Source organism: Marmota flaviventris, chromosome 5, assembly GCF_047511675.1.
Source record: "Marmota flaviventris isolate mMarFla1 chromosome 5, mMarFla1.hap1, whole genome shotgun sequence".
NCBI classification, from domain to species: domain Eukaryota; kingdom Metazoa; phylum Chordata; class Mammalia; order Rodentia; family Sciuridae; genus Marmota; species Marmota flaviventris.
The window spans coordinates 83,764,008-83,781,446 of record NC_092502.1 but is presented as its reverse complement, the minus strand read 5'-3'; the positions used below and the strand labels follow the sequence as shown (position 1 = coordinate 83,781,446).

Here is a 17,439-nt window from a genome sequence, read left to right as displayed (position 1 = left end):
CTGTTGAACAATAGCACACTATAGAGAAAAATCACAGAATATCTAATCACAATTTCAGAGAACAACATACCTACATCTATTCAAAATAATAAATATTTAGTGACTGCTGGGGTGACTCAGAAGTAGAGTGTATTCCTAGCATGCATGAGGTACTGATTTTAATCTCTGACACCACAAAAATAAATAAATGGATAGATTTTTTAAATAAATAAATAAATATTGTATATAATATTTGATGGTTGGAAAAAAAATAATATTGCCTTTTTGGGGAAGTATTGAGAGTGGAACTCAGGGGCACTTTCCCACTCAGCTATATCCCCTTCCTTATTCCTTTTTATTTATTTATTTATTTATTTTGAAACAGGCTCTTGTTAAATTGCTGAGGCTAGCTTTGAACTTGTGATACTCTTGCCTCATTCTTTCAAGTAGTTGGGATTACAAACATGTGCCAGCATATTTGGCTTAACATTGCCTTTTTGAAAAATAGCTGAAAGTCACCATAACTCACCAAAATCCTGAAAGATGCTCTGTAACATCAGAAAATGGAGTTCTATGATGAGATATGATTATACTCCAAGAACAGAGAGGAATAATCCACTGTTTATGGATCTTTGAAAGTAAAATATAATAACACAAATATAAAAATAGCATCTATGCTAATTTTTCATTGTTAATAATTACTTATTGGTCTACAGCAAATTTCAAAATCACAGAATGCTGAAAGAGACCTCATGAATTTACAGTTAAAATTTTCTTTAGAAAATAGTGTAATAAATGAAAACATGGCATTGGCACATATGAAAAGCCATGAAAGAAGATTTAAATATATAGTCTTTCAAAATCATCCCTTGGAAGGCCACCTGCAAAGATCTGCAATTTGCAGATGAAATCACAAGTCAAGAGGCAGTCCTTGAATATATATGTATAAGGAGTCATTGTCCTCTTCAGCCCTAAAGCTGAAATGACTCAGTTACTTTAGTCAGTGGGAGTATAATTTGGATACAAATGACCATCATCTGTGTAATGCTCCTCCAAAAACCAAAACCAAATGTACTATACAATAAATTGTTAATGATTTTCTCATGTTCTTGTTTCTACTGATCTTATTCATATTTCTATGCAAACACTTTGAAATAAAATGGTTAGCCTAATTTTCAATGACTGAGGCTAAAGGGAAAGGAAGACAAAAACATCAATAAAAAAAATTACTAAAGGATATTGACATATTAAGTAGAACCAAGGTCTTTGATATAAAAGCAAGAGAAAAAAATTGAAAAAGAAATTTAATTTATTTTACAATTTTACAAATGATAAAACAATAATACCCAGTTGCTATACACAAATGATAGGGAAACAGTGTTTAACAGAATGAACCTGACAGAAAAAAAAACCTCATCTCTTAATTCCACAAATAAATGATATAAGAAATTCTCAGTAGCAATTATCCTGTGCAGCAATACTATCTCTGTAAACTGACTTTTTTCCTGCTATATACATTTGAAACACTTGTGCTTTTGCCTACACAAAGAAACAGCATTTATTAAAAGGTGCTACTTAAATGAGACACACAAGGCCTGGAGTCAAAATCTGAAAACTGCAATTCAAATACACTGCCAGCTTGAAGACTTTTATTATTTTTTTTCATTTTTAAAAAAGTGTCCCTTATTTTAACTCTAAGTATGAACATAGAATTCAGTTTTAAAGTAGGTCTCTCTTAAAGCAGTTTAGTCACTGAAGTTTCAAAAGAACTTCTTTATTCCCAAGTGGTCTAATATCTCCAGGGTAGTTCACAGTGCAGACCCTGAAGATGTTAACATAACACAAATCTAGTGTGTACATTTTACAGACTCAGTGTGTATACACACGGATACACATATATAACATTGTATATATGTTACACACATGTCTATTTGTACTATATAGATATATCTATAGCACATATATAATAAAATATCTATTTCTAGGTGGGCTTTATTTGGATTTTTTAAAAAATCAAATACAAACAACAACCCTCACTCATTTTTTTTAAAACATTGGTATATTAATAATGTTTGATGGGGAAACTTCCAAACTTGAAGAGATAACAACTAACTATACATAACTCTTCCCACACCCCTTCCACAATTACAGATAGTCCTTATAATAACCACATGAAAACAATTCTTTCATGAACCAAATACAACATTATGTGCATTATGACTAACTGGCTCAATTAGAAATAAATTACTTTGTTCACCCTTTTCCTGTGTAATAGCTTAGTAACTAGTCGGTATGTACACTACCCCTAGCATTATTTAAATTAATCACTTCTATAAGCATACATGTAGAAATTCCCGTTAATAATTGATATACAATTCATATGATATACAATACATGAAGACATTTGAATGCCCAGCACCTTCTTTCAGTTAGGAAAACTTCCACAGTAGTTTCATCAGTCTTGTGGGCTGAATCATTTAGATTTGCCCAGAATATCTGTTACTGACTCACTTTTTATTTCAGCAATATAACATTAACCATAGAACAGGCTGGGTAATAATGATGCAATGTTTCCATGGCCTATTCATGTTAACAGCACAGTAACATTATGTTACCTAAACAGGAATATTTCACAATCAGCTGCCTGAGCATTGCCAGGTACATGGTTAAATCATGAAAAATAAGTTAAAAAAAAAAATTAAAGCTGTAAGTGTAAGACAGTTTCAAAACAAAGAAAAACCCCTATATTTCAAGTATGTATTTATAATTTGATTTTGCTCTGATCCCATTTGCCCCCTTGTTGTTTAAATTTCAACTCTTTGTTAGTCTTGCTGTTAGCCTTCAATGATCTCCTTGCCCTATCCTTATAAGAAGGCCACAGTAGATATCAAAGGGGGAAGACAGATGGATAGGTATATACAATAGGGAATGAAATAGACTTGTACAGTTGCCTTGTTTGAACACTGAATACCTTAATTGAATTCATTCTTGAGTATTGAAAGTTCCCTGAGATGAACAAAAATAGTCTCAGTCAATACTGAAGCCCTTTTTTTTATGCTGAACATTTTCAGAACTGGGCAAGTATTTAGAGAACAGAAAGTGTAGGATAATAAAGCAGAGCGAAGAAGCTAAAAAGGCACTACCCAATACATCTATGAGATAAACATCAATGCACAGAAACAGTGAATGGCTGACATGTGTTTGCTGTGGCCTTAAAATTGTTTAAGTACATTTGTTGAAAATGCAGTAAAAATGGCAAGGTACCTTGCTGTTGCTTTTTAAGACAAACTTTGAATGAATATCAAGTTGGAAGATTTACTTGTGACTTCTACATTTCTACTGAATTCAAGATAAAGGCTACTGTAACAATTTATTATGTGCAAATAGTCCAAACTGAGATACAATTTTACTTTTCATTTATTAAATAAATCATACTTTATGAAAAGATTCTACTTTTCATGTTAGATAAAGCATACTTTTCAAGTTTACCTTCAAAGCGTATGCAATTTTTAAAAAAAATTTCAATAGATAAGAGGTTTAATGATAAAAGTACATTAAAGTTCTATTCATTTTTAGCTATGAATCTCCCATATGTATTCCATTTTGCTTTCTTAGGGACACAAGAATCCTAGGAAAATATAGTCTTCTGTATCCCAATGTTCTACCTTATTTTTTTAAATAATAGCTCATATGATTAAAATATTAAAAATCATACTATTCTGAATATCTATACTGTGATAACATGAATATACATATATATCTCTGTGTGTGTGTATATATATATATATATATATATATATATATATATATATATATATACAATATATATATATAATTCATGCTTTTATTCATCTCTCACATTGCCTTCTCTAAGAAAGAAACAAAACAAACCTATTCCTCATGCTATTTCTTCTTTCCTCAGATGCCTTCCCCAAGAAACAAGAAGTCATGTAAGTTGGTTCATGCCAAAGAAGAAGTGAGAAAAAAGTGCTTCTGCTTTCTGAAGAAACAATTTACCATCAGAATTACCTACTGGTGCAGTATAAATTATAAGAAAACTAACTTACTGACCCATTCCGTTATATTTTATACTTTAAAAAAAATCACCTTATGAAAAACTTTAGTTTCTTTAAAAACACATTTAGGGGTAATGTGATTAAATTTACAGAAAACTATTGGTCAATTGAATTCACTTTAAGTACATAACACTGACACAGTTTCATTGTTAAACCTCTTAACATTAATCATCTCTGCTATTAATCATGATATTTTTGCACTAAGTATGATACAAAGAGCATAACAATCTTTGCCTTTGAATCATGGGGGAATATTAAAAAACTAGAAGTCACATTTCTGCTATATCAAACTTTATTCTAAACTTATGCTTTTATTATACGGTTTCTTTATTTTCTTGCTTATTCTTGATGCCCCTCTTTATTCTAAAGAGCAAAATGTTTCCACAGAATTATTATGAAATGAAGAGAATATGGCAGATTTCCCTCCAATAAAAATAAAATTTGACTTTGGAAATTTAAAAATATTTAGAGACAACTTTCACGTTAGTAGCATAATACTATATTCATCTTAATAATGTATTACTTTCATGAGAGGAGAATGGTATGTTGTGTAGAAAAATGAGTATAATCTTTGGTACCTAAAGTGCTTTTTTTTTCCTGTTAATTTTACCATTTTAGATGATCTGGAATGTCTTTCCTTTAAAATGGTCCACTATTACTGAGTGGTACAGTTTAGCTGGTACCTTCTACACCACTGGAAATTAATCTGGAGGTTTAGAGTTGTGCAAAATAAAACTTAAAAATAGAAACAGTGTGATTGTTTTTGAAAATTATGAGAACTTTAGTAATGATTATTTGACATTTATTTCTCATTCATTTGTATTTCCTATTTCTTTATCTCAGAAAGGATTTCTGAGCATCCCAGTATCTAAATCAAAAGAGACTTCAGAAGACATCCCCCCACCCCCCAAAAAATTAAAAAAAAAACACAATCAAAAACATAACATTCATGATCAGACTCAGAGTCCTGACTGAAGGCATTTACTTGAGTTGTCTAATCTTATGGATTTCACTGCTCAAATTGTTCCATCTTGATTTCTGATGATAAGGATGATTTAATTTCCCAAGGGCTGAGTTGTGTTCCTGGGTTCCTCTTCTCATGTGCTTTGCGTTGCAGCGGCAGCCCAAAATTGATGAACATATTTGCTTTGCTAATTAATGACAAATGCATTGTTTGATCTTGTAAACACTACTGATTATACATTCAAACTGTATTCTTAGTGGAAGTGGCACTTACTAGGACCCTTGAAGTCAAAATATTTAATTTTTAGAGCACTTTGCAGGTATTTCATCAGCTGGTAGTGGATTTCACATGAACTTTCTTTATCATCCTTTCAGTTAATTGGTGAATGCTGAAACCCAGCCTTGTTTTGGATCCTGTTTTCAAATCTTCAGAAGCATCTTCAGAACAGAAGTGCATATTCGGTTTGTTTGTATGTTTTAAAATGTGCTTTATTGCTTTATACACTTTCCTGTTGTCAATTTTAGAGCTCCTCTATTATGTAGCACATTTAACGTTTTGAATTCTAATGGCATTCTGTGAGGACTTGCATTGGAAAAGTACCTATATTTTAAGTCATCATAGTAATGATATTTGACAGCTTTTCCATTTAAATCCTTAGGGAATGGCCAGAATCCATACAGGTGAATTTCATCACAGAATCTTGTGGCAAGTGTATACATGAGCAGACCTGTGCTGGGTCTTTTGATGGGAACTTTGTTTGTTAGCCAGTAACTGGAAGAAAAAAAAATACAAGTGTTTAGAGAGACAGGCAACATATTCTCAAGCAAGTACTTTCTATATAGAAAATTTTAAAAGCCCCTCATTTACCAATATTTTGAATGATTACTGAAAAAAAGTAGCATTTATGTATTTAGAAACTTATACTTTTATTCTACAGTTTCTTTATTTTCTTGCTTATTCTTGATGCCCCTCTTCTAGCTGGAGAACCTAAAATCTAGGTAACTATTATTCTAGAATCACACATTCAAAAGGAACTACTAGCAAACAATATACTGAATAGAATTTTGTCAGAAAAGGTTAAATATTGCTGGGAATAGGCACAATTTTGGGGTAGAGAATTATCTTTTTAGGAAAAATAATTTGAAACAATCACCTATAGATTTCAAAATATCTAAAAATCCAATCAAAAAATACTTTATCTGCACTATGCCAACTGATTTTTTCAACTCCAATTATAAAAATCATACTTTAGTAAAGCATTCTAAAGCAAATTAAAAGTATTTTCTTAATGGAAGTAAGAATATCAAAAAAACACAAATAAAATATAGTAGTAGAATCACTGATAAATACCACTTAGGCAGTTTAACATCTTGTAAGTGTAAATGTAGGTAAAATGTATTTCAATGTTGATAAATATTTTATAGTACCAACTTATGGAGGCAAAGTATTCAAAATATTCAGATCAATCACTTATACCACACTTTATTGGCTTGAAAAACATGGAAACTCTCAAATTAATCAGTACTTCTGGAAGGCAGGGAGTTTCCAGTATTTCTTGGTATATTCATTTTCTTAAAGACAGTGTCTACTGTGAAAACAGCTGAAAGGGGAAGAGTGTGGGTTTTCTTCTCTTACTTCAAAAGTTGACTACTTATACATACAACAAACTTAATAAACAATTTGTTTGTTAAATTTTTGTTTTCACTATTGTGTCTTCAGTGGGTGAAATACATATCCTGCATATAAATGTAAATGTAAGAATACATTAGATCCTGGTAATTGTTATATTTCATATACTTGACTTCGATTTCACAGAATATACTTTTTCTGGTTTTAAAACAATTCTTGGGGCTGGGGCTGTAGCTCAGTGGTAGAGTGCTTGCCTTGCAGGTGTGAGGCCCTGGGTTCAATTCTCAGTACCACATAAAAACAAATAAATTGATTGATAGATAAATATATCATGTTCATCTACAACTTAAAAAATTCTTATGAAGCTTACAAGAGAAATCAAATATATCTTGAGTATTAAATAAGAACAATTTTGAAATGTTATTTTACACCAATTGTTTTTTATAAAAAATACTTTCAAACTTTGAAACATCCCAAACAGAGAAAACATATTTAGTTATTATGATACTTTGTTTTATCACCCCTTTTATTCCAACCAGGATTGAACTTACATGTTTTCTATTTTTTTTTTCTCTTTTGAGAATGCAATGGGCTAAATATTTTGAGCTTTGAAAAATTTATTATGAACATTTTTTTAATCACAAAATTGTTTTGAGAAAGTCTGTTCTCAGTAAAGATTTATAAGAAATGTTTAGAGAGGAACAACTGAAAATTTTCTTATCTAAAGGTAGCTGAGTAAATAAAGTATATTATATGTTGAAGGTTAAATTAATGAAGAAATCACAGACAGAAATTCCATGCAAGGAGCATAGTTAAGGTCTAGTTTGAAGACTTTGAAGAGACCAATGTGGTCAGAAGATCCTCTGGCACTAAAATGTTGGTGTTCTTAACATGAAATCCTTATAGAAAAGTTTTACCAGTGATTTGTGTATGGTTACAAATGTCCAGTGATGAAGTTGGTTAGTTAAAAAGTGCATCCATTTATAAATTTGTAAGGTAAGCTAAGTCATTTCAAATGCAGAAAAAATAAAATTGATTATCACCATCATGGAATGTCAATGTTGGAGATAATCTGCAGTATTATAATTACGCTAAATTATTTCCAAGGGGGAAAAAACTATTATCAGGAAATAACATGGTGCCTTATTATTTGTATGGAACTGTAAGGTCTTATTATCATTAGATTCTTTCCATTTCTTAATTGTAGAAATTTCCTAGAAGTCCTTGTAACTGTGGATGGATATTGACAAACACCAAAGCAACTTTTATGTGGAATACAAGATGGTAACTACAATGTCACACAGAAATATTCAAGGCAAAGTATCCATTTAAATTCTTCACACCAGTGTCAGAAATGTGCAATCACTCAGCCTTTTTCGATCCATGGCATCTCATGAGATATCACAATCAGAAAGCCAGCAAAGTGTCTTGAAAATGAAACTCTGGTGGCAAAGCACGCTATTTTAAAATAACAAGTAGAGGGGCTTTATAAACATGGAGTATTGTTCCAAATATATTGATCTGTACATTTATTACAGGGGATTATTAATTTAGCTTTAGACACACTAACATAAGAAGAAAGCAAATTTTATGGTGCTTGGCTTACAACAGTTTGTATAATTTCAATGTAAATCACTCTAATTCAGTACAATGTGTTCTAGTTTTAATCTCAATTTTATGTCTTTTACATGGTTTAAAATTTAGAAATATTTCAGTAAATAATGTAGCCATATATGTATTTATGTTATGTAAATTGGTTTTGGAACTATTAAAACAATATAGGTTCCTTGTAAATAATTTAAAAGAAGAAATGTATGAAGAAGAAAATATAACTATAATACAACTAGTTCGAGATAATTGCTGCTACAGCATCTCTGTCATTTCACTTCTCCAGCTGATTTGAATCTTACTACGTGTTTTAGTCATTCATAGATATATACAGGATGCTTTTCCACCAACTAGGCTGTTTTATTTCTGCTAGTATTGCCTTCATTTTCTGTCTCCCTTTTTTCCTGCCCTCTCTTTTTTTCTTTCTTCTTTCCTTCCTTTGTTCCCTCCCTTCTTTTCTTTTGCTTTATTATTATAATAGCCTCTCCTGATGGATGAAACCAATTTGCTTTGAATTTTGTGTGTCAGTAGAACACTTATAACTTTTTTTAAAAATGTGATATCCTCCATAGAACTTATTATTCCCAGCATGGAATCTCTGTCCTTGCTAAGCCAGATGACTTATCTACTCTTCCTCCAATGTGATAATCCCAGCTCGTATTCAAACAAACTCAAAACTTGGAATGCCTCTACCTTCCAAATCACTGTTTATGGTCAGAGAACATGGGTTTGGATCCCTTCTGTGATGGTTATTAGTCCTTGGAAAAGTTGCTTCACTTCCTTGGACCTCAGTCAATGGCATTTTATGTAGAAGATTTTTGCAATAATGTAAAAGAGATAGTAAATGTGAATAAATACAGCATAAACTTGACATGTCGTGACAGTTGAGTTCTGACATGTCCTATAACAACCCCACATCAATCCCACACATAAATCCCACTTCTCCCTTGAAGTATATCTTGGAAGAGAATTGTGGTGATACCACTGAACCTCAAAGAACACGTTTCCTTTGTTCAGAAACATAAGCATTTGTTTCTATGTCTTGGGGTTTCCTCCAGCTATAAGATTTGTTTTTTCAACTGGGAATTGAACCCAGAGGTGATTTGTCACTGAACCACATCCCCAGCCCCCTCTTTTTTCTTTTTTCTTTCTTTCTTTTTTTTTTTTTAATTTTGAGACAGGGTCACAGTAAGTTGCTTAGGGCCTTGCTAAGTTGCTGAGGCTGGCTTTGAACTTGCAATTTTCTTTCCCCAGCTTCCCAAACCATTGGGATTACAGGTGTGTGCCATTAAAAAAAAAATCTTATTGTGGTTTAAAATCTTCTTTCTTCACAAAACTGTAAGAGAGTCTTATTCCTCCTCTGCTTCCACCTCATCCTGCTGTTCCTTTATTTTCTTTTAGGTTTTAATATAAGGCAAAGCCAAGAAGGTACTTAATAAATCTTAATCTTAATAAATTTAATAAATCTTGATTTTTAAAGACAGACTGTATCTCATCATAAAATCAAATAGTAATCACCTGATGAGTCAAAGTATCAGATGGTTTCAAGCAAGCACAATTTTAGAAAGAAAAGCAAAAAATGCTACATTTCACAATACCGATTAGATTGGTGAGAATTTATACTCAAAATAATGGTAAGGGGCTGGGGATGTAGCTCAGGTGGTAGCATGCTCTCCTGGCATGCGTGCGACCCGGGTTCGATCCTCAGCACCACATACAAACAAAGATGTTGTGCATGCCAAAAAACTAAAAAATAAATGTTAAATGTTAAAAAATTCTCTCTCTCTCTCTCTCTCTCTCTCTCTTTAAAAAAATATTGGTAAGAATGAACTATTAATTTCAATTTGTATTTATATAAGGAAGCCTAAAACTTTATAAATAAGGTAATTTTCCCTTGTAAAATATAAATGTTCTTCAAAAAATATGAAAATTCCTAAGAAAATTCAGATATAGAGGAAGATATCTTACCTTGCTAGCAGTTATAATTTAATGTAATATTACATGTAAGTTTCTCTTCATGAGCTAAGAAAATCTTTCTGGTATATGAGATGAAGCAAAAAACATAATAAATATGTGTGTTCTTAATTCATAGGAGTCTCCTTTATTTCTCTTCTTGTGTTTATCTCCCACAACTGAACTTTATCTTTGGTTGTATACAAAATTCTGTCAAAGTTAATAACATAGTTTCTGACTCTAATACATCTACAGAAACTTGAGATATGACAAAAGAATTATATTTATACATTTCACCTTTACAGGAGATGTCCACATCTGCTCAACTCTACACTCCACCTCCAGAAAGCTAACAGGTCCCATCTATTTCATAAGAATGGCATCATGGAGAAACAAACCAAAAAAAAAAAAAAAAGTAATAATTCTGTGAGATTTCACCTTCTTTATTTGCCAATATATTTGTTCATATAAGGAGTATAAGTGGATCAATTCTATAAAATAAAATGTAAGTCAGTTATTCCTCTGTATACTGAAATGCAATGTCTCTGCTATCTTCTTCCAAACTGTCAAAATAACCATTTAGTTGGGTACTGCACCATTTGACACTGGGCAAATGGTGTAATCCTAGTAGCTTGAGAGACTGAGACAGGAGGATTACAAATACAGCCAGTCTCAGCAACTTTGCAAGGCCCCAAGCAACTTAGGGAGACCCTGTCTCAAAATAAAAAATTAAGAGGGCTGTCCATGTGGCTCATTAGATCAGTGCTTTTCAGTTCAATCCCTAGCATCAAATAAGTAAATAAGTAGCCATTTAATTACATTCCTAGTCTGCAGTATACTAGACAAGACGAATGAATTTTTAAGTCCATTAAATAATACTGTTTGGAAATTATTTTGGTAAAATTCATGATACATTTAAATATTATTAGATGGCCATGCTACCACAAAAAAAGAAAAGATTGACAATCAGTTCTTTAAGAAAGATAGAAGCTCCAGTAATCTGTTTACTAAGAATAATCCAATCAATCATGAATTAATCCTTACATTATGCCTGAAAAGCAAGAATAGATAGATCCAAAATATTTTTCTGATGTAAGGAAACAAAGGGAAATGGCATATTTATTGTGACTTGGAAAACTAACAGTAAACTCAGGGATAAGATGATAATAATAATTAATTGAAGTGTACCAGACATATTTCCTCTGTACATATGTTCCTTTCCTTTCTTTTCTTTTACATTTACTTCTCAGCACAAGCTCATGAGTAGCTGTTATTTCACAGAGGAGGAAACTGAGGCTTGGTAGACAGGGAAGGTTAAATAAGCAGAATATGCTTCTAGAAATTGCAAGTCACAGGACCAGAATGTAAGTTTACACCTATCTGCTTGTAATGATTTCAATTTTCATTAACAAGAATTTGGACTCTTCAGCTTCTTGAGGACATTCAGTTTGAAATAGCAAGTCTTTTGCTACCATTTTCACATACAGTTCATTGGGTAAATAATAAAGATCCGTGTAGCATTATGATGATTAACAGACCAGCATCAATAGTAATGCTCTTTATATATAGGGCTTTTTTGACATTTTTATTTCAAAGGTAAATATGACCTGACTAACACAAAGGACCCGTTTTTCCCAATGTACACACTCAGAAAGTGTTTGAAGTCAGATGAGGATTTTTTGGTTTCAACATATAATTTGCTTAACCACATTGCAAATGCCAGGGGTAGTGACATTGTATCAAAGCATAAGAATTTCCCTGTAGATATGAATAGTGTTCCTTAAAGTATTTTGAAGTGTCATTGAAATGAAAGCAGACATTTGTAACCTCACAAGTCATTTATCAATATTTTTCCTGTATGCCCTTTGTATGCAGAGCTCTGTATTAAGTAGGAGATAAAAAGAAAATAGGCAGAAGCCCTCCATATAATGTACACAAAGTTTTATCAAACTTTAGAAGCCAGATTCATCAAAAGTAGAGGATTCAAGGAATGGAGAAAGGACTAGGGATATTATTTTACACTCAGTAATCTGTATATAGTCTATATTAGAATGTGAATTCTATAGAACAGTCTATTCATAGACAATCTCTACATTGTATTTGGTAAATATGTAAGCTATTTGATATTTACCATAAGGAACCAAGCTTTGCTCTTAGCTCTGATGACACTCCTCTTTTTTTTTTTTTTTTTGATGTTACTGTGAACATTGTCAGGTTGACAGCAGATAAAGGGTTAAGAAATATCAGATAGGCCTATAGTCTACTGGTTTTACAAAGTGCCTCATTTTTATTAGTTAACACATAATTCTCATTATTGTAATATTAATAATTTTTTCATTATCATAGTTTTGAAGTACCTTTACATGATCCTCATAAAATGTTTTGATGTACACTATATTATACACATATATTCTCTGTACTTCACAGAGTGTAAATTTGTTGTTCAAGAAGTGGAATCACTTATCAATCTGTTCTGCCACTAAATTGTATATTGACAAGCTGCAAAGGGCTTAAGAGCAGACACTGGGTAGTGGGAAGAAAGGGTTACCAATTTGTAACATTTTGGTTTCTGTGGTGTGTGTATGCCTCACACTGCTGATTTCAAACTACTAACCTGACCTCAGTGCGCACTTCCTTGGGAAGAGACACACAATCAACTGTAGCAAACTAGTACATGTCAGCTTTAGCCCACCACTGACAGGAAAGAGATAGGAAATCTTGCTTCCGACCCATAGCACTATAAATTTTGAACGACTACAAAAAAAAAAAAAAAATCAACATTAAGTAAATTTTCCTTACAAAAAATTTCCACGTATTAGTTGTTTACCTCATTTGTAAAGAGAGAAAATGAGGTGGATGGTATAACTATCTTCTTTATAAACATAGTTTTACTATATATTAATAGAAAGTTTTAATATTATCACCTAAAGTAAATGGAGGAGATGCATGACATTTCTGTTTTTTTGTTTTTTTTTTTTTTTTTTTTTTTTGATAATGGTTAGCACAATGCTCAATACACAAGAAGATTCTAACTATATTTAAGAAAATATCTTTGGGGAGTTCTCAAAGATAATTTCAAAAAGACGAAACTGGTAAATGGCAGCTCCAGCAAAACATAAAATAGATGTCAAAACCACAAGTTTTAATGACCTTCTCTTTTAGCCCAGTTTATTCTTAAGAGAAAACTAAAACTCATAATCTAAACTACCAGAATAAGGAAGTAGTGACATACAAAAAAAAAAGAACTTCTGGAAACAGAATGGGCAGGATTTTTTAGAGCATGTTGAGGGAGTTAAATGGGACTCACGCTAAAGTGTCTTGTGCACATGACTCTTGTGATATAGGTTCACTTTTTAAAAATCAGAGATTCTAGAGACTTTATATTTTTCCTATTAAGATTGAAAGGAAATCGTGTAATCATTCCTCATAGGGCATGGACGCCTACAAAGACAAAAAAAAAGTGGGGGGGATTGAGATGTAGGAAACCCAAAAGCTTAAAAAATAGATTAGACACTGGAAGCTGGAAATGATGGAGATGTATACACGCATGCACCCTGTTCCTTACATTAACATTTAGTCCACGCTGCTGATTTCAAGCTACTAACCTGACCTCAGTGCACATTTCCTTGAGAAGAGAGGCAAAATAAACTGTAGCAAACCAGTACAGCCAGCTCCAGCACACCCCTGTCAGTAAAGAGATAGGAAATCTTGCTCCTTCCTGACTCTTAGCATTACAAATTTTGGACAAGAAATTCAGAAAGTAAACTTTTCTTACAAAAATTTGCACATATCAAACTTTGAGATTGCACTTCCACATTATCCAGTTAACAAAAGGATAGTGTCTTAATAAAAGTCTATTTTATTATGAAAACAAAGTATAAACAACTCTTCAAATGGCCTGATGATTTCTTTTTTTTTTTGTTCAGTTTTGACTGCTTACAAATAGACCTGCCCAATTTACATTAATAAGTCAGTTTACATTAACCTCTCAGATAGGAATAATGCACAATTCATGCTAACAAACTGTGCAAACTAAATATCAGCCAAACCCAGAGTTATCAAAACCAAGTAAAAGAATAGAATTATGATAGCCATAAGCAAATTCTAAGTAATTCCTTATGGCTTTCCAGCAAGTATAAGACTAATAGCATTTGAGAGGATAGATAAATGTAGACATTATTATCTATTTCTTTCCAACCATAAAGGATCAGGTGCTGAAGGGACTGCCTATTTAGACAATTGTCTTGTCCTTTGCACAATTTTATGACTCAATTTCAGGGCTTTCCATGAACATATAACTTGAGAAAGGGGCTTCCAGCTGAGGAAAAATCCCTTAAAGGAATGATGCTGAGGCCAGGGATGCAGGTCTTGAGATCTAAATTATATTACAAAGCTGCCTGTCACTAGAAATACAGTAAATTCTGCTCCACAAATTTATTAGGGGATAGTTTAAATTGTTATCACAAAAAAACTTTGATATAAAATATGACTCAGCAAGTCAAATATTAGTAAAGACATATTTTCCTGCCCCCAAGTCAATCTTTATTTGATGTTATGTCAATCTAATAGAACCAATATTAATCTTCCTTATATTTCTCCTTTTTAGTCAATGCTGGTATCTTTGACATATTTTATGTAGAATCATTTAATTTATAAATAACATTTCTAAAATCGTATCTGAATAAAAAATATAGAGAATTTTTTGAAAGTAATGTTCTTCTGAAGAAAAAAATTAAACATGCAGCTGAAAATACAATTGCATTATGGAATATGCTATGTTTTACAATGAAAAATAACAAAAATGAAATAGTACTGCAACAATCAGACACTATGTAACAATCAGACACTATGTAACACTATTATTTTTCCCATTATTACATTTCTCATAATATTCAGTTAAAATGTATTGTTGAAAAATAAAGTTTGGCACTTTTATCATGCTATTTACAAAAGCTAAAATAGATCATAGACCTAAATTTAAGGGCTAAAACTCTTAACAGGAAAATGCAGGATTGAAGCATTTTGTCTTTAGGCAAAATCTTCCTAAATATGACAATAGAAGATCAAACAACAAAAGAAAAAAAAGATAAATTGGAATATTCAAAATTAAAAAAAAAATTTTGCATGCTATTATAAAAAGGAGAAAGCTCACGGAAGGAGAAAACATCAGTAAACACATCTTGTAAGAAACTTGCCTCCAAAATACACAAATGACTTTTGAAAATAAATGATAAGAAAATATAAAAACACAAATGTAAAATGAAATGGAATCTGAATATATGTTTACCAAAATAATAATAAATAAATGGCCAATATGATCATCAAAAGATATTCCACCTATCAGCATCAAGGAAGTATAAATCAAAAACAACCCTAGTTATTCCACATCATGTTCAACCACAAGAATGCAATCCTAATTAAAATAAATTATAATATATATATATATATATATATATATATATATATATATATATCAAAATACATTCTACTGTCATGTATATCTAAAAAGAACAAATCAAAAAATTTAAAAAATAAATAAAGTAAAAAAAGAAAACACAATGAGATACTATTTCATGCTGTCTAGAGTGGCTATAATAAAAATATTTAAATAATAAGTGTTGATAAGGATATAATGGAATTGAAACCCTCATACATTGCTTGGTGGGAAGGTGAAATGGTAAAAGCCCTTTTGGAAAATGGTCTAGAAGTTTCTCAGATGATTAAAAATAGAGTTAAAATATGATGCAGCAATTGCATTCCTAAGCAAAAATTCTCCCATTGTCCAAACTCTAATTAAGCTCCTATAAGCCTCTTCTTAACTAAATCTCAACACTGGCCTTCCAGCTCCATCCTTGCAGAGTCCAGTTGTAGCAAAACTCTTGCTAAACTTATATAGTGAGAACTCTTCTACTCTTGATATCTGAACATGACTGATCTACTGTCCAGTTACTCATTTCTTGTCTAAATCCTTTACCTGTTTTTAGAAAGAATTCTGTTAGGCCTGTTTATTAAGAATCTCCCTGCCCTCCATGTCTCCTCTTAGTGATTTTTTTTATCCCTCTTTCTATTCCTTGGGTATAAATCCCCACTTTTCCTTCTAACACATGAAAGTGAGCCCAGTTATATTTAACTAATCTTTTCTCCTGTTATTTTGAGATTTTTTTTTCCTCCTTCACAAGTCTCAAGAAAATTGAAAACTCAAGTCCAGCCAAAAGTATACACTAAATACTTATATAAAATTACTATTAATAGAAAAAAGCAATCCAATTTTTTATTAACTGATGAATAAATAAATTGTGGTATGTCCCTAAGATGTAATATTATATGATGATTACAATGAAGTACTCAGCCCTGCTAAAAAAAATACAAATCTTGAAAACATGATAGCAAATGAAAGGAGTCAGCTATAAAAGAACACCTAGCCAGGTATGGTGGTACATTCCTGTAATTCCAGTGGCTCAGGACACTGAGGCAGGAGGATCATAAGTTCAGCAACTTAGCGAGGCCCTAAGCAACTCAGTGAGACCCTGTCTCTAAATATGATAAAAAATAGGGCTGGGGATATGGCTCAGTGGTTGAGTGCTCCTGAATTCAATCCCCAGTACCACCACCCCCGCCCCCCGCCAAAGTGAAGAACCCACCTCATAAGAATCCATTTATATGCAATATCTGAAATAAAATAGTTCATACAAACAGAAAGTTAATTACTGGTGGCTAAGAACTGGAGTTGAAGCTCAGGAAAAATGGGGCATGATTGTTGATGAATACAGTCTTTTCTTTTTTGTAAATAAAATGTTCTAAAATTCATTATGATGATAGTTAAACAACTCTATCATTAAACTAAAAACTATTTAATTAGACAATTTAAATGAATGAATTGTATGGTATGTGAATTGTATGTGAATAAAGTTAATTTATAAAATTAATTTATAAATACAGTTAATTTATAAATTTATAACTTTACAATAAATAAAGTTATTGTAAAACTTCAATATTGAATATATAAACCTCATATTGGTAAGGAGATAAATTACTGGATCAAGTATTATTTTCTTTTGATGTTATTAAATGCATTACAACTTTCAGAAATTGCTTATAGGGAATTATAATCCTTAAGAAACTGAACAATAAATAGTGCTAAAATTGAGATTATCCATCTTTCAATTATCTCTATATATTACATGCATGTTATATGTATGGTTTATTTAATATTAGAACATTTTTTAAGAT

The 17,439-nt window shown here is 31.6% G+C and overlaps 1 protein-coding gene across 1 annotated transcript in view; it reads right to left on the bottom strand.

Annotated features, from left to right (window-relative positions):
* Nucleotides 1-1,272: 1,272 nt before the first annotated feature.
* St8sia4 (ST8 alpha-N-acetyl-neuraminide alpha-2,8-sialyltransferase 4) overlaps nucleotides 1,273-17,439 on the bottom strand; it is a 92,618-nt gene continuing 76,451 nt past the window's right edge. The window contains exon 5 of the mRNA XM_027927868.2: nucleotides 1,273-5,790. Within this exon, the coding sequence (XP_027783669.2) occupies nucleotides 5,508-5,790 (283 nt within the window). The 3' untranslated portion in view covers nucleotides 1,273-5,507. The remainder of the gene's footprint in view (nucleotides 5,791-17,439) is intronic.